The sequence below is a fragment of the Eurypyga helias genome, unplaced genomic scaffold (assembly GCF_000690775.1).
Source record: "Eurypyga helias isolate BGI_N326 unplaced genomic scaffold, ASM69077v1 scaffold5749, whole genome shotgun sequence".
Taxonomy (NCBI): Eukaryota; Metazoa; Chordata; class Aves; order Eurypygiformes; family Eurypygidae; genus Eurypyga; species Eurypyga helias.
In genome coordinates, this window is record NW_010272676.1 from 1,297 (window position 1) to 21,898 (window position 20,602).

The window sequence follows — 20,602 nt, forward strand, 5'->3', positions numbered from 1 at the left end:
AACACAAGGATTCTAGTATGTATGGGAGGTCGTCTAGGGTGGCTTTGAAACAGTGTTCATGCCTGCTAAAACAATGCCTTTTTGCCAGGGTTTTTAAACTTGTGGGATATAATTGTTTGGACAAAAAAGTGGTAGCAGAACTGAGAATTTGAGCCTAATCATGTAACTGCGGTTTCTGAGCTGCTTGTGTATAAACTGGAGGTTCAGACGCGTTACATGTGTGCGAGTCTGGCGTTTAGGAAGTGCCGAGTCTCAGCACTGAGAGTCGCTTTATTTTCTGTATTAAGCTGAACTATGAAAATGGACCTATGAAAAAAATTGAGGGAAATATGTTAGAAGTATCTAAGTCCTTCCAAAACAAAGCATTATCTACAAAACCCTCCTGGAGGTTCAAGTACCTCCTTATTCTTCCATGAACTTCACCTTTTTTATGATTAGCTATTTACATATTTAGTTTGTATATAAAAGATAAATAAATTTTTATATAATATATATTCAATAAACATCAATATTAGTGTCTTTCTTTAAATACCAAGGATTTATAAGCCACTTAGAGTCTGTTTGTTTCTATGTGCATTCTGTGTTCATTTTATGCACATTAGGTACAAGCCTAGACTGCTGGTCATCACAGAGGTGACCCTACAGGGTCAAATACGTTGGAGTGTAGTCTGTTCTTTTCTTTTTGTTATACATGAAGTGGCTTACAAATAAAGATCACGCCCTTACTGTTGTTCTTGACCGTCCACTTCCAATTTTGCTCCTCAGGGGCTATTTGATTGCAGCACCTTCTGTTTTCCGATCTGGTGTTGAGGAAGCTATAAGCGTAACCATCTTTAACTCTGTCAAGGAGACAACAGTCCAGATTCAGTTAGTAGTCAAAGGAGAAACTGTGTCACGAGGCCACGGAACAGTTCTGGGTAAGTTCCGGTAGTTCTGAACTTGAGAACTAGTTGATGAGTTGAGGTGCTGTGGGAGCACATCAGTATCTTCTCTCTAATTGCTTTAGGTGATAATGGAGCTGGAATCAACCTAAGATTTAATTCACTGACTAAATGTTCTCAGCTGATTGCGCTAGTGTGGTTTTGATGTATGATTTCAGACATCTAAGACTGATAATTTTGGAACACCAAGATATGCAGAGACCCTAGATAACTGATATTCAGAAGTTTTGTCTTTCCTTTTGAAACCTGAATGTTTGACACTGGGGAGCTCTATAAGTTGGCTTTAAAGAAAAATACAAAAACTACACCATCATCATAATTTTCTAGCCTTGTTTTAAATAGAGTGCTGGAAATGCAGTCTCCCAGTCTTGAGGACTGAGCATTGCTGAGAGAGGTGCTAATATTTGTGCAGTTGGACAGGTCTTTAAAATCTAAGACAGGTACCTCTCTGTCCTGCGTGTAAGGACAAAAAGTGTTTTGATCATGTCCAACTTAATACTGAGTGAATTTACGTTGGTGAAAATAAGTCCAGTCGTGCTGTTCCACCACTGCTGCTGGTGGTGTAAGCTGTGACGTAGACAAGGTTCAGGCAATCAGGTTTCTCTAACCATCATGTTTTAACCCTTTTGAGTATAAAAACTGGGAGTTATATAAAAGCCATTTCCTTTCTTGGTCCTGATTGTCTGTGGTTTGACCCTCCCCTTGTTGTCTTTGAAATTGGCTGACAATTGCTAAGTAATTCAAAGGGGTTGATGCTTACACATGTGGACAACACATGCTAAAGAGAAATCTTTGGTATGGTAGTATCCAGCAGTCAAAATAGATTCTGTGTCTGTTTGTCATGAGAATTATTCAAGTCCCAAAAGAGGCCGGGTCCTTTTCACAGCAAAGTACTTCTGTAGGATGTCCTGGTGCTCAAACCTCAGCCTTGGTGATACTCTTTAGCCATAGAGCACTTTGCAGTTTCCCTTGTGCAAAAATTGTAAATAAATGTCGACCAAGCTTATTTTGGAGAACTCTACTTGGTCCAACTTGGTCATCCTACTGATTGTTTTACACAGTGCAGGAGAATGAATTCAGGTGAAGCCCTAATGAAGGGGTATTGCAGTTGGCAGCTCTGTGACATGGGGTCTCCTTTCACTCAGCTGCAAATGTCTAAAATGTTGGTACCTTACCTTGAGAACAATAACTCTCTCTCTCTCTCTCTCTCTCTCTCTCATTTTAGATAAAGGGACAATTAAACTGAAGGTGAGTGTCAATTATTTTAAGATGTTTTTGGTGAAAACCACATCAGGCATTGCTCTCTGAGCAGCTGCGGCACAAATATAGGTCTCATGCTGGTGCCCACGCTAAGGAGGAAGCAACCTTTGGAAGAGGAAGCGTGGAGAGTGAAAAGAACAAAGCTTAATCCCTCACGGCTCTCTGTCAGGCCCTTACACCACTGAAGAAAACCGATGGCTGAATCTGTGGCTCATTCCTCAACATCAAGTTCTATGTTGTGATTATTTTATAAGCATGGCAGCGAACGGTGCTGTGTGAGTGACGCGGAGCATTGGGCAGAGCACAGAAATCCATAGAAATGGCAGATTATTGAACATCGGGTCCCTGCTAGTTATTCTGGTACTACTGTGTTATTTCAAAACAGGCTTTCACCAGTTTTGTCTAGGTTTTCGCTTTTGATGTTAGTCATATTTTTGCCATCAGCATAGTCCATAAAATGAAGCTTACCCACACTGAAGAGATGGAGGGAAGGAGAACAACTTATTTCCAAAGAGGATTTGTAGTGGAGTGAGATGAGGATAAACTTAAATGCAATTCTGGCAGAGGGTTCCAGAAACGACATGTGCTTACCTTAGTAAAGCACACTTTTTAAAGCAATGTCTGCCTTTATTTGAATCCTTAGGATACTGGGGATCTGGGTTGCAGTGAAAGGTAGTCATTCTAGCAGCAGAAAGACATCCTGTGAAGGATCTCCCCTGCTTTGCACCGTGTGTGTTATCCTTCTTCGTGCCAAGGAGTGAGCAAAGTGCTACCAGGTTCAGAGTTCCCTGTTCATTGAAAGAAGTAATTTAGTATATGCTGTAGGTAGAACTAAGTGATGATGTACAGAGAAAAATGAAGTCATTTGCACAGTTTCTGAGATATTTTGGCTGTGCTTCCATGCTGGTACAGGACCTTTGTCTTCATCCCTCTTCCTGGATCTTGGAACAGTGGGACGTAAATTCAAAGCAATATGAGTTTTCAGTCTTGTTGATTAAGCACCATTGAAACTTTTGGAACTGGAAGGGGCGTGTTATGTATTACATTTGGGAATTTGTGGTGGAAGATTATCACTTCAAACGGGGGTAAAATGGAGCTGGGCTGGAAACAAGTCTTTAAGTGTTGGGTGCCCTAACTTAGTGAGGACTCGCTTTGGAGTTGCCACCTCTGATGGGAGGTAAAGGAGGTGGTGGAACAAACCATGTCTAACTAGCTTGGTGGTGGTCTGTCGTGACTGACTGGATCTCCTCTGCCTTGGTGGCATGCCCCAGAGTTTTCTCGGCCTTCTCCGTAATTGCGATATGGCTGATGTTGATCCTGCTCTGTCCTGTCAGTAGCTAAACTGTGTCTGGAAAGGGTTTGATCCTTCCCCTTTAGCACTTTACTGTGCTCATATACAGGTACCCTTGTATCTGTTCCCTTCATTTCAAGAAGGTAAAATATAGTCCTGTGTCATAGGAAACATCAGCAATTCTACGAAATGCATTAACCAGAGTCTGTAACTCACTATTGAGTAAAATCTGAGTGGCATTGCCAATTTAAGTTTTATGTATTTTATTTTTTTGTGCTCTCAAATTATGACCTATTGTCATAATATTTCTGGATTACCAGATTTTTTTACTTTGTCATTTTAATCTGACATTATTTTAGAAGTCTCATTTCTCTGAGCAACTGGTTGAAAATGTGCAAGCATGCATGTTTTGTTTGGGGCTTTTATGTGGTGGGTTTTTGTTTTTTTTTTTTCCTCTCTGTTGGTGGAGTCATGCATTTCAGAGCATGGTTGATTTCCCCATGTAACACACCTTCCTTCATGGAAGCTCCACATGTAGATCAAATACCGCTTTGCTTGAGTGATAAAGAAAGGGTAGAGGAGAATTTCCTGCTGTGTTTTTTAGTGTGACTTTGTCCCCTTTGAAGTTTAGACATTGTAAAAGGCCTAGTATGTTCTTCATTTTCTTTTTATTACTAACACATAGTTACACTGAAATGCAGCAGGTGGTTGCTCTTTGCTTGCTTCAGTATCAATTATCTTCCCCAGAAAGCTCAAAGGCTTTTCTGTCTTCCTCACCTCTTGGCCTGTTTTCTAGGTGCCTTCAGGGCTTCGTGGACAAGCACATCTAAAAGTTTGGGGCAACCGACATCTAGCAGAGGAAGGCTACATTTTCCACAACTATACCACCGTAACCATTGACAGCAAAGGATCGTCAGTGTTCATCCAGACTGACAAACCTGTCTATAAACCCAAGCAGAAAGGTAAAGTGACCATGGAGAACTTGCCAGATGCTAGGGCTGCTTTCAAGCAGAACTGGTTTTCAAGGGTAGATTCTAAAATGAGATGTTCTGTTCAGTGTCAGCTGTGATGACTAATGAGTTTCCTCTTTTCCTTTTTTAGTGCTGATAAACCTCTTTATGGTGACATCTGACTTGAGACCAGTCAATGACAGGGTAAAGAAACCTGTTTTCTTACACACTGTATAATAAGATGGAATACCTGTCAACCCGTGTTTTATTCTAATGTATATTTATGCAGAAATATACTTGGATTTTTTAACCTACTTCAGCATATCTTGTGATTGCTTGTCATTGTTCACAATTTAGTTTTTTAATTTATTTGGCCATGTTACAGTTGCAGGAGAATGCACACTTTTGTAGCGCTAGCAAATACAACAGAAGTATGCCAAAGCACTTAGCAGAATTTTTCCCAGACTTGCTGTCTCTTTAGTACTGTGAATATCTGTGCATTACCTACTTTTCCAGTTAGATGTGTGAATGAACTGTATGTTTCTCAGGCTACTCTTACCAAGGAAGGGGTGTTTAAATTTTGTCACTTTGTGCATCATACCTTGTTTATGTTGACTCAGCAGTTCATCACAAGGAGCAGAAAAGTAGCTTTGTTTCATAAAGCCTTTTATTCTTTTTTTTTTTTTTTTCCTCCTCTTTCAGATTGAAGCTTATGTGGTGGTGAGTATCTGCCTGCCAGTCATCTAGCATGTATCCTGTAGAGGCACGAGATTCTTGTAGCCTGAAGAGGCACGTCTGTACCTTTCCAAGTCCATTGTGGCCATTCCCAACTGTAACCTATGCAATTATCTCTATCCCTGTGTCTTTAACTGATCTTTGTCTCTTGCTTTTTTGTTATCACCAACAAATATACTTGTTTTCTACTTCAGTTTCAGAAATCCATTCCCATTTTTCAGCCTGAGAAGAATTGGCTAGATTCTCTGGGGTTTATAAATGTAACAGTCCCACTCAATTTCTCCCTTCTTTTCAATGCAGACACACTCCTATCCTTCATCTGGCTGGGCTGATATAGCAGGGCCAATCTCATCTCTGCACCCAAACATTATGATAGTGGACAATAGAAATTCATGGCAAGGAAAGGGTGCTCCTGTCTTCTTCCTTATGAGGTGAATGAGAGGTTCCTTCTGTGTCTAGTCTTTTTTTTTTTTTCTTCTTTAAACCATGTGTTTTCCTTAGCTGTCAGCAAGCAGAAGAATTCACCCTCTTCTCTTGTTTGCATTCAGTCACAGACTTAATGCTGACAAAACAAGCGGGGGATTAATTTCATCTGCCTTTGTCACCTAAAAATTGTCTTACTAGTCATGCAGCTCCTTTGTGAGTAGAAAGAAAGCATCCTCAGAGGCCAGTTCATCCCATCCGAAATAGGTGTCTTAAGATAGGTGGAAGATCTGCCGCTTGACGGTGCTTGCTTGTGTGCATTGGTTATAGAAGCGGTGTCCTTAAACGAGCACTGAATTTTAGAAAGCAAATACCCCTGGTAAAGTATCTTCCGAAAGTTTTGGACGGCTGTCAGTTACATCTGAGCTGTTAGTGAAGTGTATATATTACAGAGTTCTTTGTTGCAAACTGAGTTAAATGTTTTAGTGATATTCATTTTCACTGTGATGTTTCTCATTCCTAAATCACTGTGCAGGATCCTCGGGGGTCTCGTATGATAGAGTGGAGCAATTTGAAGCCGTTTTGTTGTGGTAAGTGTCAGGTTATTTTTTCTCGGTGTATTATTATTTGCCTTTGCTTCTGCTTATACTGAGTTTTGTTCAATAAGCCTTGAGAAGGGCTGATGAGTGACACAGAGCCCACAGTATGTTGTCTCCTTTTTCAGGCATTGTAAATATGACTTTTCCTTTGTCTGATCAGCCAGTGTTTGGTGAATGGCTCATCTTTGCTGAAATGCAGGGGCACACATACAACAAATCCTTTGAAGTTCAGAAGTATGGTGAGTTGTATCCAAATCAACTTTTGACTATAACCCAAGTGCATCTGGAAGAACAAACCATTATGAAATGTTTTATTTGAGATGAAACTCCTGAGAAATAATGCATTTAAAATGTCATGAGGAAAAATTCTTTAGAGGCCGTGTACTTCAGGGACATAGACATTGCAGTTTAACCAAGCCCTCCACACTTCATAGAGTGAAGACCCTGATGTGGAATGTCATATTGCATGATTTATTAATGTAACAAAGATCTAATTTTGCTTTGGAAAACTCTTCAAGATGCTCTCAATCTGTCAGTGCTTTCCTTCCTTTCCCAGAGCCCTCCTTGGAATTCTGAATCCCTTTTTTTGCTACCCACCCCAACACCCCAACTTTACGGTCTATTTGATGAAAGGTGGGCATCGTTACACCCAGCACACCATCAGTGACATCTGACCTGATCACACAACTATTTATAGATGCTGATAACTGCTAATATCTCAGCTCTATTCCCGACATGTTGTGGAGGAGTCAGTAGTGATCTGTGGTATTTACCATGTATCCAAGAGAAAAACCTTGGGTTCAAATGCTACAACACCGATCCCTCTGAAAAGAAGGCAGAGTCTAAGGGTGTTCTGCTAAGGCCAGGATGGTCTTGGTTTCCTACTTTTGTTGGTTCATTCTCTGCTGAGTGCTGTCCTGTCTGGTGTTCACTGCACTGCCACCCTCCAACCTAAGCAGTGATCATGTCAGAGCTGTGTACGCTTTTGCTGTAACCTGGACAAGAAGATCTCCTTGAAAAGATTCTGTTGTATTTCTTTTCATTGTAGTATTACCAAAGTTTGAGTTGCTGATTGACCCCCCTCGCTACATTCGTGACCTTTCACTGTGTGAGAAAGGAACTGTCCATGCCAGGTAGGAACGTGTCCCCCAGATAAAGTTTCATTACTGTGGATTGTAGTGCGGTTGCTGGAGCTGGGATCTCATCTGCTGCAGACTTTTCAGATGATTTCTGGTCGTCATCAAAAGCTTTCCTGTGTAAGAGCCCTCATAAACCACATTGACAATAACAAGCTGGAAAACCTTCTGGGCTATTTTTTTCCGGTTTTCTGGATGTGCAGGTCACATGCAACTTGCCTTGAAAAAACAACTGAAAGTTATTCATGATCATATTCCCATTTCAGATATACATTTGGAAAACCAGTGACAGGGAAGTTAATTGTCAATATGACCATAAACGGCGTAGGGTACTACAGGCATGAAGTGGGACACCCTCTGCTCAAGACCACCCAGGTGAGGGAGACCATCGAGTCAGCTGCGATGAAAGGCCTGGTCTGTGCTCTCTGACATTAATACCACAGCTCTGTTTTATGTTACTGATGGGAGATCAGAAAATAAATGAATAAATGTAATAATTAGGTCCAGATAATTAAAATATTGCATATTTTTATATGGTATGTTTATAATTTGGGGGGATGAGAATTTGTTGGCATTGTATTAATCTGGTTTTAGAGCATATGGGATTGAGGGAGAACATGGGAATGAGGGACTGTGACAGAACTAGGTCCAGACTGTGGATAAGAGAGGAAAATGAACTTTCTTTCCTCCTTCCTTCACCCACTCCCCAATTAATTCCCTCCACTCCACATCTTTTAAAAATGCTGCTGCCAACTCCTCTCAAGTGCTGGCACTTTAGACTTGGCTTCTAGACCCCACCCTTTTTGAATGTGAATGCAAATTTATGATTCCGTTCCCCACCACACTTTCTAGATTGATGGCTCTGCTGTTTTCGATGTGTGCGTGAAAGACATGATGCCAGCTGATGTTCCGGAACATTTTCGAGGCACAGTCAATATCTGGGCCACAGTGATCAGCTCTGATGGGAGCAAGCAGGTTACGTTTGATGACTCAACACCCGTTCAGAAACAGCTGATTGATATCAAGTACTCCAGGGACACCAGAAAACAGTTCAAACCAGGACTGCCTTACAAAGGAAAGGTAAGATTGAAAGTAGAGACACCGACAAGTGGCTGATATTGAGTTATGCTGACCTGATCCCAGGATGTTACACCGTGTTCTGGTCTGTTTTTCCCACCTGCTGTTTCTGTCATGGACTGGAGTTGCCTATAACGTAAAACCCGTTGTTCTATAAATGAAACACTATGTAGGTAGAAGTCACTTACCCTGATGGAAGTCCAGCTGACAGAGTCACTGTCCGAATTAAAGCTGAACTCACACCAAAGGACAACGTTTATACAAGTGAACTGGTGTCCAGAAATGGCCTGGTGGAGTTTGAAATCCCCTCCATCCCTACGGCTGCCCAATACGTCTGGCTGGAGGTGGGTGAAAGCTCTTTATAGGATTAGTGGGCTTTAATGTAACTAATCTTGTCAAACCTGCACTTTATAAATCAGTGCTACAAACAGGAAATCAGTGCCTTTTAGCTTCAACTTCTTGGTTTCAATGCAGCAAACACGTGCTTTGTTTCTTGCTGCCAATAGAACTGACGCTGATAACCATCATGAAAAGATGCTTCTGCAAGTACAATTTAACACAGTAGTAGGGGTCTAATATTTGGAGAGTACTGTTGCTATGTAAAGATGACAGGAGATGAACAGCTGGGACGTATAAAGTGGGAGGTGGGGGTGCAGTGTAAGAAGAGTGTACGCAGCAGGCTGTCTGTGCATGCGTAACATTCAGATGTAACTTTTGTTAAGACCAAAGTGACAGCGATTGATGGGAAACCGTCTGGGGATCAATATCTACCAAACTACTTGTCCATCAGTAGCTGGTACTCGCCCAGCAAGTGTCACATCCAGCTTCAGGCACCAGATAAACCTTTCCAGGTATGTTGGCTTCATATCCCATCATGGCAACAACTGTATTTCTTGGCTTAAAGTACTTTGTTCTAATTACATATTTCTAGCCATTTCTGTTTCTGGGACCCTGGACTGTTATTGTTTCCACTACAAAGGTTGAAGTAGCTGCACTTCAGCCACCAATTGTTCCGTGTGGGCTGCAGGCAGTTCTAGGCAAAGTGCCTTGGATACTATGCGCAGCATCTCATTCAAATTAGGGCTGTGTAGTCTCAGTAGAATTTCTCATTTAAATCTCAGCTGCATCTGTTTAGTCTTCCAGTTATCGAACTACGAACATAGTGCTTTTGTCTTCTTTTGTAGTTTTTGTTGGAGCCTCCCTAAAAATGTAGTCCTTCCATGTAAAAGTTGTTGTGATCTCTTTCCTAAAAGAGCCATATGGTTTAACCGTGATTCCTGTTTTACTGAGAGTTGTTTAGGGTTTGTTCTTGACCCAAGATGATGCTCTGAAGGGACTGTGTATTGCTTGGGGGGGGAGGTGGGTTTTGGCAATACAACACACTTAGGTTTCTGTTATCAGCAGATCAGTCAGGTTGGTTTCAGACTCTTTGTAGCCAAGTAAGAGTGCTTTTTTCTTTTATCATTGCATTTCATGGTAGTTTAATGGCTAATTAATCTTTTACAAGTTTCCTGAGGTATGGAAAGGGGATTATACACTGCTAATCTGAACACATTGTTCTTATTATAACCTGATTAGAACTAATTCTGCTGTGGGAAAGCTAGGAGTTGGATGACCAGCTGATGTGGGAACTGTTTCCCTGCTTTGCCAGCTCTTACTGGGTGTTCCAATTAGCTACATTCATTTTTAAATGAATTGTTTCATCATTTGCACTGGGGAATTCTTAATACTTCAAATATTTAATGTCACGAGGCACTTCTTGGACTCTGTGGCATTCTCTGTGTTTAACCATTAGCAGCTCCTTGTATTCAAGTCCTTGCCACTTTGGTCTGTGCCATATGTACATTCTGGCAACATTTTTAGAGCTGAAGAAAAGGGTTTTTTCCAAATATTTCATTGAGATTTAACACTGCTATTCCGTCTTAACCGTCGTAGTTGGGCACTGCTATGCTATAAATGGCAGGAGGATCAGGAGTGGAAGTGTTTGAAGAAAACCTACTTAATACAAGTGTTAGCTGCTCCTCATTTCCCAGAAGTAAGAAGTTTGTGTTCCTAGAAAAGTCGGCTGCTCCACAGAAAGCTTATTACTCAGCCAAACATGACCCAGTCCTAATCCCGTGGCTGAGCACCGATGTCTGTTCTCTTAGCTGTATCTGGGGGGTTTCGTCTCCAGGGTATTCAGTCCTTAGCAAGTACAGCACACAAAAAGTGCAGGGAGTCAGCGTGCTGCTCCGTAGCCTGTTCCAGGCATCAGATGAGTTTACCCAGAAAAAAGAAGCTCCTTCCTCATTTCTTTGTTTGTTTGACAGCTCCTTAGGTGCCAGACTTGCAAATTAATATCAAGACTTGTGTAATTTGAAAGCATTTTCCCCCAGATCTATTCCCAGTAATTTCATGCCACATCGGCTATGTTTGAATACGTATTTGCCGTATGAAAGCAATCACTCTGTATAATCTCAATTAAACTGCAAAGACTATCCAACGCCCATCTCTTCCCACCCCCCACAATCTCTTTTGGGCTGGGCTACTGAAGGGGTGTCTAAAATTCAACCAATTCTGACAGCTGCTCTGTGCCAAAAGGCTTAACTTTCAGGATTCCAGAGATTCCTTTATTGTTTTCATTAATGCATACAACCCCCAGTCCATTCTCCTGTTAGACTTGCAGGGAGGGAAGAGCTGAACACAGGCCCTTTTTTACTGTGAAAGGGCCATGAAAAGAGTGCTAATATAACACATTTTCAATGCATACATTTCTTAGAGGGGTCACATCTCTTGTGGACTGAAACCCAAACAGATTTCCGTGCTTTATAAGTAAAAAACATGCATCCTAACAGACCAGATCTGCTTTGCTGTCTCTGGGTGCAGGTAGGAGAGGAGGCTTGGATTGCAGTGAAGTCCACGTGTCCTTGCAACTTCACTCTACATTATGAAGTGGCATCGAGAGGCAACATTGTCCTTTCAGGACTGCAGCCCAGTAACATCACCCAGCAGAGGAGCAAAAGAGCCGCCTTTCCCTTTGAGAAGAACGTTGACATCACACGCTTCCCAGGAACAGGTAGCAAGCATCAGAGAGGCAAATTTTTCCCTATTTTCAGGGAAAAACACCTTCCTGCAAACCAAAGTATCCCCTTTAAAAAAAAAAAAAATTGATGCTCCTTAAAGGGCATAGAATAGTTTTGTGCAAGAAAAATAATGATGCCCATTGCACACAGTCATATAGAAAAAAGATAAATGTCTCCCAGAGGGATAACCCTTGGAGAGTTTTCTCCAGTCTTCTTGTACTCTTCCTCTGTTAGGAAAACTCTAGTCTTTCTCATGCTTGGCTTGGGATCAGCTGAGTGGTGGGAAAGTGTATGATGGGCTGGGGCAATTTACTAAACTGGTTGAGCTTAAACTAGGAAGAAGACGTTAAATGGACTGTTGGCATGGGTCAGGCTGAAGGAGGAGATCATGCAGTTAGCATGGAGAGGGGAAATGGAGTGTGGGCTCCTAGTCTGTACAAGGAGTAACATAGAGATACAAATTTGGTGAATTCCGGGAACAGGGGCATGAAGAATGGTGTGCTTGGGAAGATGCGTACAACAGCTACAAAAGGAAAAGCCTGCCTACCCTAGTAACACTGTAGGGGAAAACTAGAAGAAACTCCCCCAGATGTACCCACCCAGCTTCTGGTCATCGATGGTTTAAGAATTCATCGTAACTGGCTGCACTGAAGATGGTTCTGAGGTCTTGTATGTACAGGCTGCCCACAGACTTTGGGGTTGCTCCTTCATTGGAAGTGTTCAAGGCCAGGATGGATGAGGCTTTGAGCAACCTGATATAGCAAAAGATGTCCCCTGCCCATGGCAGGGGGGTTGGAACTGGATGGTCTTTAAGGTCCTTTCCAACCCAAACCATTCTGTGATTCTGTTTAACTGCTGCTAGTGAAATGATGCTCTATGAACTGTATAATGCTTTTTCAAACCCATTTATGCTTTTTCCTCTCAGCAGTGTTCTGCAGCAATAGAGACCCTTTTCTGTTAATTTTAAATGATTGATAACTTAATTGTATATTTCCTTGATTTTTTTGTCAGGAAAAACACTGAGCAGTCATTCTTTACCCACCTTCTCCATACTGCTCATTGTATTATGGGTGCTAATTACCTATCAGCTTACATAAGGAAAAGAAAAAGGAAGGGAAAAGATTGTGACTTCATTAAGAATGTGTGCAATGGGAATGAGGGAAGGATGTTCTTGGCAAAGGGAAGTCCTGAGTGGAGAGTTTAGATTAGATATCAGGAAGAAGTTCTTCCCGGGGAGGGTGGGGAGGTACTGGGACAGGTTGCCCAGAGAAACTCTGGATGCCCCATCCCTGGAAGTGTCCAAGGCCAGGCTGGATGAGGCTTGGAGCAACCTGGTCTGGTGGAGGGTGTCCCTGCCCATGGCAGGGGGGTTGGAACTGGATGATCTTTAAGGCCCCTTCCAACCCAAACCATTCTATGCTATGAGTTCTGTGCATCGCAGCATTTTGGATGAGGCAGGAAGAGAGTGGTTTTGATAAATGATGGTGTCGTTTTTACAACTTAATTTTTAGCACCTACCAGTATCCCTGCAGCAGAGGTTGAAGTCTGCATGACATTCCTCCGGTTCTCAGTAGTTCACAGCATGGCTCCCTTGGGCCGTCTCCTGGTGTATTACGTCAGGGAGAACGGAGAAGGCGTCACGGACAGCCTGCAGTTCGCTGTGAACTCCTCCTTTGAAAATCAGGTATTGGCAGTGTAGCTCGTGGAGAGGAAGGGGTGGTGTCTTGTTACTCTTTGTATTTTGCCTGCTGATTATGAGTCGAGATGATGGGGTTTAACGTTAAATTCCTAGGTTTCAGTGGCGCTCTCGGCAAATGAGACCAGACCTGGTGATGTTGTGAACATCAAGGTCAGAGCTGCAAAATCAAGCTGCGTCTGCATTGCCACTGTGGATAAGAGCATCTACTTGCTGAAGACAGGTTTTCAGCTGACAGCCAGTCAGGTAAAAGGAGGAAGTTTAAGGCACTGATGTCTTTTTCTTAATAATGCTATCTGCATTTTACCTTTACTGAGTAGCTCTTATACCTACGGATAGCGGTCTCTTCCCTTTCCCTGCAGGTTTTTCAAGAGCTTGCAGAATATGATGTATCTGATGCTTTTGGAGCTCCGAAGGAAGAAGGGCACTTCTGGTGGCCAGGCATGTCCTCGCGTAGACGCCGTAGATCTTCTGTCTTTCCCTGGCACTGGGACATCACCAAGGATGCTCGCTTCGCGTTTACAGTAGGAAGAATCAGCCTCACTTCTCTGTGGGGTGTCTTTCTTTCTTTCATGTTTGCAGGATAATTTTCAGCTCCATAGGCAGTTACTTTTTTCACATCGGAGCTGTTTCTCCAGGGGGTAGGCTGAAAAGTTTCTGAGAATTGAGTGTACACTGTTCCAGCAAAGATATTGGAGAAACGTGCTTTGATTTTGGCCAGTCTTGAGGAGAGGGCCAGATATCCTGTTGGGTGAAGGAGTTCATGCTGATGCTCTGGAGAATCAGACAGGGAACCAGAAGGTTCTTACAGGCATGGGTAAGCGTGCAGATCTCTTGTGCAGTTACTCTGACAGGGAAGGAAGGTGGAACACGAGTCTTTCCTTACAGCCTTTTCCCTTTTAGACTACCCTTCAGAAATCCTTTGAACTTCTGCCCCAGTTCTGCCAGCTTCTGTGGCCATCTGTGTGAAAGAGCAGTAATATTTTCCTGGTATTCTTGATCAGGTTACCCCGATCCTGTGCCTCATCCTTCTTTGTCCTTTCTGCAATTTTAGCTAAATTGTTCTATTGTGTATAGGCTTCCCCACACTCCCCCAATGCCTCAATCTCTTATTCAGGAACTCTAAATCCTCATTGCTGTCCTCTGCTGCAGCAGTCACTGCTGCTTCTCTCCCTGTGATCTGTTGGGGTTTTTGCTCTGATGCTTGTTTTTTCTCACCAAGAGGCATAAACTCTTGGGAAGAGAGAGATGCTGATAGCTGTTATGTATGCATTGCTGTAAACCTGAGTTGTACTAACTGGGTGTGCATATAAAGAGAACAAAGCTCATACTCCCTTTGGTGTCTGGGAGCTGCTGTCTCCTATGAATAAGTGCATTTAGGGGACAGAACTGGCAGACAGCTTTCTTATGAATGCTGTAGTTTTACTGTGAAGCTGTGTGGACAGTTTCCATTTTGCTTGGCATTCCCAGTAGTGCAGAATTGGTGATGTCTGATGTGAGAGCTGCTTGCTAACTGCCGCAGAACACACTGGAAACTTTTAGGAAGGGTAAAAAGCTGTAATGTAATATTCTAGGGGAAAAATATGTGTAATAATTTTTCACCTGTAGCTGCTTGACAGTTACACATGCCCAGTAATGTTAGATACTGGTTTAAATGCGTTTCCAAGCAAACCAGGGCTTCCTCGTAAAACCTTTGCCTATAAAGTGCCTGTGTATTTTCACATTAACAGTCATTTTTATATGAAGTTTTAAAAAATCCTCGAGCCACTTCAATTGAAATTTACCCCATAAATGTTGCAATAGAGTTGGGGGATTCTATTCAGGGAAGTTCTTATTGGTACATGTTTAATTCTTCTGTTCTTTTCTCTTTTTTTTTTTTTTTTTTTTTTGTTCTTGCTGGTTTTTGTTTTGTGCTCTTCATTTTTATTGTCTAGGAAACTGGCTTGGTTGTAATGACTGATATAGTCAGCTTAAACCACAGACAGAATGGAGGCATGTACACGGATGAGGCTGTCCCAGCTTTTCAGCCGCATACTGGGACGTTGGTGGCGACAATGCATTCTAAAGTAGCACCAAGGTAACGTTTTTGTTCTCATACATATTGTCTATGACACTCTTAGCTATTTTTTTTCTATCTTCTCAGCTGTTTTACCCCTCTATGCTCCAGGAAATTGCTTGGTTTAGACAAGGTGGTGGTGAGGAAACTCTTCCGTTGCCTTGGTAGACCTAAAAAAAAATATAACTGATGCTACTCTATGAAATTTTAATTAATTCTGGAAAAATGCAAAGTAATATTCTTCAAAAGGGTCATTGGAAACTCTGCATATCTCAGTTTTCTGTGAGTTAGTTGTTTCTTGTCAGTATTTGCAAGCTAGCCCTTGTTTGTTTAGTTGCTCATTATTTTGACTATTCAGCTGGTGCTTAAAGTAAACAAAATGAGGGAAGAAAAAGTCATGAAGTACTGGGACTAATGCTGCAAGCCAAGAAGGTGCCTTCCCTTTGTATTCTGAACATCTGGTGGCCTCTCTTAGCAGAATAAGTCTTGGAGGTTAGTTAAGAAAAAGGTAATGAAGTATCACAGGTGTAGAAAAACGGGACAAATCATGCAAATATTTGAGATCAAGACAATTCCAAGAGAGGCAACAGAGGGGAATATAAAGTAGGGAATGTTGTAACTACTATTAGTCAGGCTGTGTCATGGCAAGTCACATGCTGTGTGTACTCCCTTTGATATTGTTTGGTGAAAGAATTGGGATCATCAAAGCTAGGGTAAGTAATATAATCTAAAAAATAAAGGTTTTAAGATTATCTTATTTATACTAGCATGGTTTAGGTTCTTATTTATGTCTCCAGACTGTTTGGGGTGTGTGTGCACAACAGGGTCGTTTGGAGAGAGTACGCAATGTGCGTTACAAATGATACACCCACTCACGTTTCTAATATTCCGTGCTACTAGAGCTTTGGTCATGTGAGCTGCAGTCAGATGATAGCACTGTTTATTGGTTACTGTTAAAACTGTCTTATTAAAAGAATTCGTTGCCAAGGACTTATTTCTTGTTCTAGCAGAGCAGAGAAGAGAAAAAGAACCTTCTTTCCTGAAACGTGGATCTGGCACTGCCTCAACGTCAGGTATTGACAGGGAATTCCGTTCCCTTCCTCTTCAGCTGCAGAAAACAAAGCTCTTTAAAACCTGCTGGAGTTATGTTGGCATTCTCTGATATTTTTTGTTGTTGCTGCTTTTCTTCATTACTGCTTTAATCAATAATCTTTCTCTGTAACATTTCATCTGGTCTTGAAGTGTGTTCACTTACTTCGAGCTGAGCTTGACGGTGGTGACTGCATTGCAACCCCTGTGTAATTCACCGTGGTGTCGCAAGCAGAGGAGTGTCTTCAGGGAAGCAAGGGATCAGTGGCTGACTTCAACACATTCCTAGGCTTTACTCACTTATGGAAAGGGTGTCTCACCAAGCTCTTGAAGAGCAAGTGAGGGGATGTGTTTGAAATGATTAGCTGCTGAGGAGCTACCTGTTGCATAAACTTACCTTGCCCTATGTGCAACTCAGACTGCCCTTGCAGTAAAAAGGGACTGTAAGATACAAAGTGATGATGCACTTCTAACTCTACACTAAAATCTTTGTATGAACCCGAATTCTATGTCCCACTTTAGGGAACAAAGGGTTATGGGAAATCTTGCTGGAGTTCACAGGCAAGACCCAGCCCCTCAGAAGCACCAATTTCCCTTACAGTGGGGTTGAGTTGGGTCTGGATTTGTATTTGGACCCCAGGGCAACCCAGAAATATCAGCTTCAGCGAGTGCTAGTGGTTTTCTTCCTTTCCACACCCATTCTAGAATCAATTGCTGTGTATGCTTTAGTGGGAAAATGATTCCAGGGTGATATGTGTGAGGAGATGGAGGCAGAATAGCTGCTCCTGTAAAGCTGGTAAAGCCTAACCATGTATTTCAGAGTTCTGTGTTGATCACCTTTTAAACTGTACAGACCACCTCTTTCTCTTTCATCTGATGCAAGACCATCGCCCCCAAACCTTAATCAACTGCCCAATAAATCATGGGTTCCACGTGGTACAACTGGAATGAAAAAAAGTTAATAACAGATAACTAATGTCTCCCAGAAACAGCACATCTAGGATAATGTGAAGCAATTATTAAAAGGCTTCTCCAGGTTTGCAAGTAAACGTCATTCTCAATACACAATTATAAATTAAATTTGACAGGAACTTGTAGCAAGTGTATTCAAATCTGTTCAATTGAGCATGAAATATGCTTTGTAGAAATACACAAAGAATTCCAGAAGTGCCCGTTTGGGCCTCAGCAAGCTGGGGCAGTTAATTATAAGTGGGAGAGTGTGGAATAAAAAGCTGCAGATTGCATTTTCTCCACTTCATTTCATTGGAAACAACTGAGTTGAGCATTCCTTGATTTCCACTCTCTTGAACAAGAAGAATTTTTTTTTTTTCTTCTACCATTTATAATTATAATATACAGTCCTCAAAAAAAGAAACAAAGGCCTAATGTCAACTTCCCAAACCAATTCTAAAAATTCCTAGATCCTGGCCGGAGGGTCTAATGGCTGAAAATGTGTGTGTACTTTGGCCCCCCGCCCAGAAGAGTAAGTGCCCTCATGTGTGAAAATAATGTTAATGCTGGTTATGGGCTGAAATCCCAGTGGAAAGAACATCAGCTGCAACAAATTGTCCGGTTAAACAGACTGGAATACTGCCAGTTCTGGAGCTAGGACACCTTCTGCTTACTCTTCAGGGCTGGAACTTATTGCAGGTATCAGGAACTTAACTCCAGTTAGGATGAAGACCTAAATAGTAGAAACTAGTGTGCTTAAACGAAGTCACCATGACTTGGTGCTGCCAAGCCAAGATTGTTTCCCAGGCTCTCCACGCTGTAGTTTGAGCTGGGGAACCACATTCGTTGGCTGGAGGGCCTGGAGACTGACCGAACCTAGCACACCCATTCAGAGGCAAGATGGCTTCTAGGGTTTTCTCACACTGTTTTTTTAATCCTTTCCTCGCTGTAATATAAATACACAGGCCAGTGCACGATATGCTGCCTGGTTAGTGACAGTTACAGTAGCTTAGGCTCATTGAAAATTAGAAACAGTTGATTTAGGTGATGAAAGTACAGGTACTTCGGTGGTGCCTAAAATGTGCGTAACCTTCAGCTGAAAAGCGGTGAAAGTGCAGTTCCTCGCCTTGTCCCGGCTGTGAATCGGGAGGTGTTGCAGTGTTGACAGACAGTGTGCTGTGCGGTAGACTTGCTTGTTCTGAACCTCTTGCTTTCCATGCCAGCTGAGATGCATGCTGCTCTCAAAAGATTTCAGAGCTAGCAGCATGTGTATCAAACTCTAGGGAATAAATAAGAACTTGAGAGAAAACAACCTTAGGGTGTACTCATAACTGCACCAATCATCCTGCCAGTTGAGCCATGAAATAGCTTTTGTTCTTGCTTTAGAGGAAATGTTTTCTGTTCCAGGCAAGGCCAAAGCTTCTTTGCAGGAGGGAAATAGCAAAGTCCGCAGAACAAAATTGAATTTTTATTATTATAAAGCATGGAAGAGGATACCAGGTTTATCATATCCTGTTGTGGAATGTGCAATAAAGCTAAACACTCAGAATAAAAATTTGACTTTTAATAATTAGTTTCAATCCTCATTGGAAGAAAATGATGGGTTTGGACACTTTCTGAGTCAGGCATTCCGCAAACCAACCAATCAAAATGTTTCTGGATCAAAATATGCTCCCCTGGACGAGCAGCTGCTGAACTTGGTGTCTGGAAAACTTTCATTTGCGCTTATGTTCAGGCAGAGTCTGCAATGTGGCAGTGTATACAAGGACAGTGGGGTCCAACAAAAGTTACTTTTAATTCACTAGCTGTTAAATGCATTATTGCTGAACTGTTTGTATTCAGGACCTCAGTCTAGGAGTCTTTTTTCTTTTATTTTTAATTTTTTTTAACTTTGTGCAGCCATTTGCCTCTAAGAAAAGTGACTCTGTGATGAGGCTGCAGATACCTGTAAAACTTTTTTAATCCAGTAGGATTTCATGTGTTAGTGTTTTGCAGAAGCAACTACTTGCGATTCTGCTCCTTACAAATTGCGTAGGTCTCAAAAAACCTGATGGGAAACGTTGAGTCTTCTGTAAGCTGCTGTTCAATGCAGACACTGATGCTGTGTTGAAAGTTTGGATCTGGAGGGAATTCCCCAAAATGTTTTATTCTGTGTGCTTTAGCTTTATTTGAGAGTATTTCATTCATCCCTTGACCCATGTTACTCCCTGTTGTCTCTGGTAGCAATATTTCGGGAGAAGCACAGCTGCGTGTGGAAGTGCCAGACTCCATCACTACATGGATAACTGAAGCTGTGAGTCTGTCTGAGGAGAAGGGCTTGGGCATTGCCAGTCAAACAGAGCTGAAGACGTTTAAACCTTTCTTCATTGACTTCACCTTGCCATACCATGTCATCCGGGGAGAACAGACCAAAATCCCGTTGACTGTCTACAATTACTTGGCTGTCTGTGTTGAGGTAACGTCCCTCTTTGTTCCTGTTGCTAAGTCGCTAAATTACACTGAGTCATCAACGTGTAATCTCAACTCAATTACACTGAGTCATCAACGTGTAATCAATCTGCAAGTTACAGTAGGTAAGGTAGAGGGACAACCTAGTGATAAGCTCAGCGTAAATGCTTTGAACAAGATAAAAGTATTGCTTTTCAGGGTGAATAAATGTCATTGCTTTTAGCTTAAAACAACTGTAGTGGTCTGAAGTGTCTTCCAACACTCCAGAAACACAGACATCAACAAACGTAGGGAAGACAATTAGGCAGCTTATGCTGAACCACGGAGAAGAATTTCCTTCATAACCAGAAAGCTGCAGAAAGTAGCTTATTTTGAAAAAATGTGGGTTTTTTTTCCAGAAATCCTGTCTCCTTAGATGTTTTCTTCTCAAATTCCTATCTGCCTAGCTCTAGTGGTATCATTCTGAGCTACTTGTACAATTGCTGAGCAGCGAGTAATGCTGTCAATCAAATATATGACTAGAAAGTTTGAAGAATGAATGATTCGGGCATGCCACGATTTTATTAAGCATTCTGTGGTTTTTGGATTTTTCACATATATTGGTTGGTTTTGCAGCTGAAATGTGCAATAAATGACACAATAAATATTTTCACAGGTCCATGTGAAGATTTCCGTTCCAAAAGGCATAAAGTTTGTTGGGCATCCCGGGAAACACCATCTGACACGAAAGAAATGCGTTGCCCCCGGGGAAGCTAAACCCACCTCTATCGTTTTGTCTTTCAATGAGCTTGGACTGAGCAACATCACCGGTAGTATAGAAATAAAAATAGCTTGCTGCTTGAAGGAGTTTTACAAGTATTTCTTTTTATTCCTCTTTCAGAAGAAAAT

At 41.9% G+C, this 20,602-nt stretch overlaps 1 protein-coding gene across 1 annotated transcript in view; it reads left to right on the forward strand.

The window, feature by feature from the left end:
- Positions 1-765: 765 nt before the first annotated feature.
- Positions 766-20,602, forward strand: part of CPAMD8 (C3 and PZP-like, alpha-2-macroglobulin domain containing 8) — a gene marked incomplete at its 5' end in the record, with an annotated part of 50,637 nt that continues 30,800 nt past the window's right edge. The window contains 20 exon segments of the mRNA XM_010159205.1: positions 766-917; positions 2,167-2,189; positions 4,289-4,454; positions 4,594-4,646; positions 5,145-5,162; positions 6,136-6,190; positions 6,325-6,438; positions 7,248-7,332; positions 7,602-7,710; positions 8,188-8,415; positions 8,586-8,756; positions 9,135-9,263; positions 11,278-11,467; positions 12,986-13,158; positions 13,267-13,416; positions 13,533-13,694; positions 15,105-15,247; positions 16,237-16,299; positions 19,490-19,721; positions 20,370-20,523. Of these exon segments, the coding sequence (XP_010157507.1) occupies positions 766-917; positions 2,167-2,189; positions 4,289-4,454; positions 4,594-4,646; positions 5,145-5,162; positions 6,136-6,190; positions 6,325-6,438; positions 7,248-7,332; positions 7,602-7,710; positions 8,188-8,415; positions 8,586-8,756; positions 9,135-9,263; positions 11,278-11,467; positions 12,986-13,158; positions 13,267-13,416; positions 13,533-13,694; positions 15,105-15,247; positions 16,237-16,299; positions 19,490-19,721; positions 20,370-20,523 (2,570 nt within the window).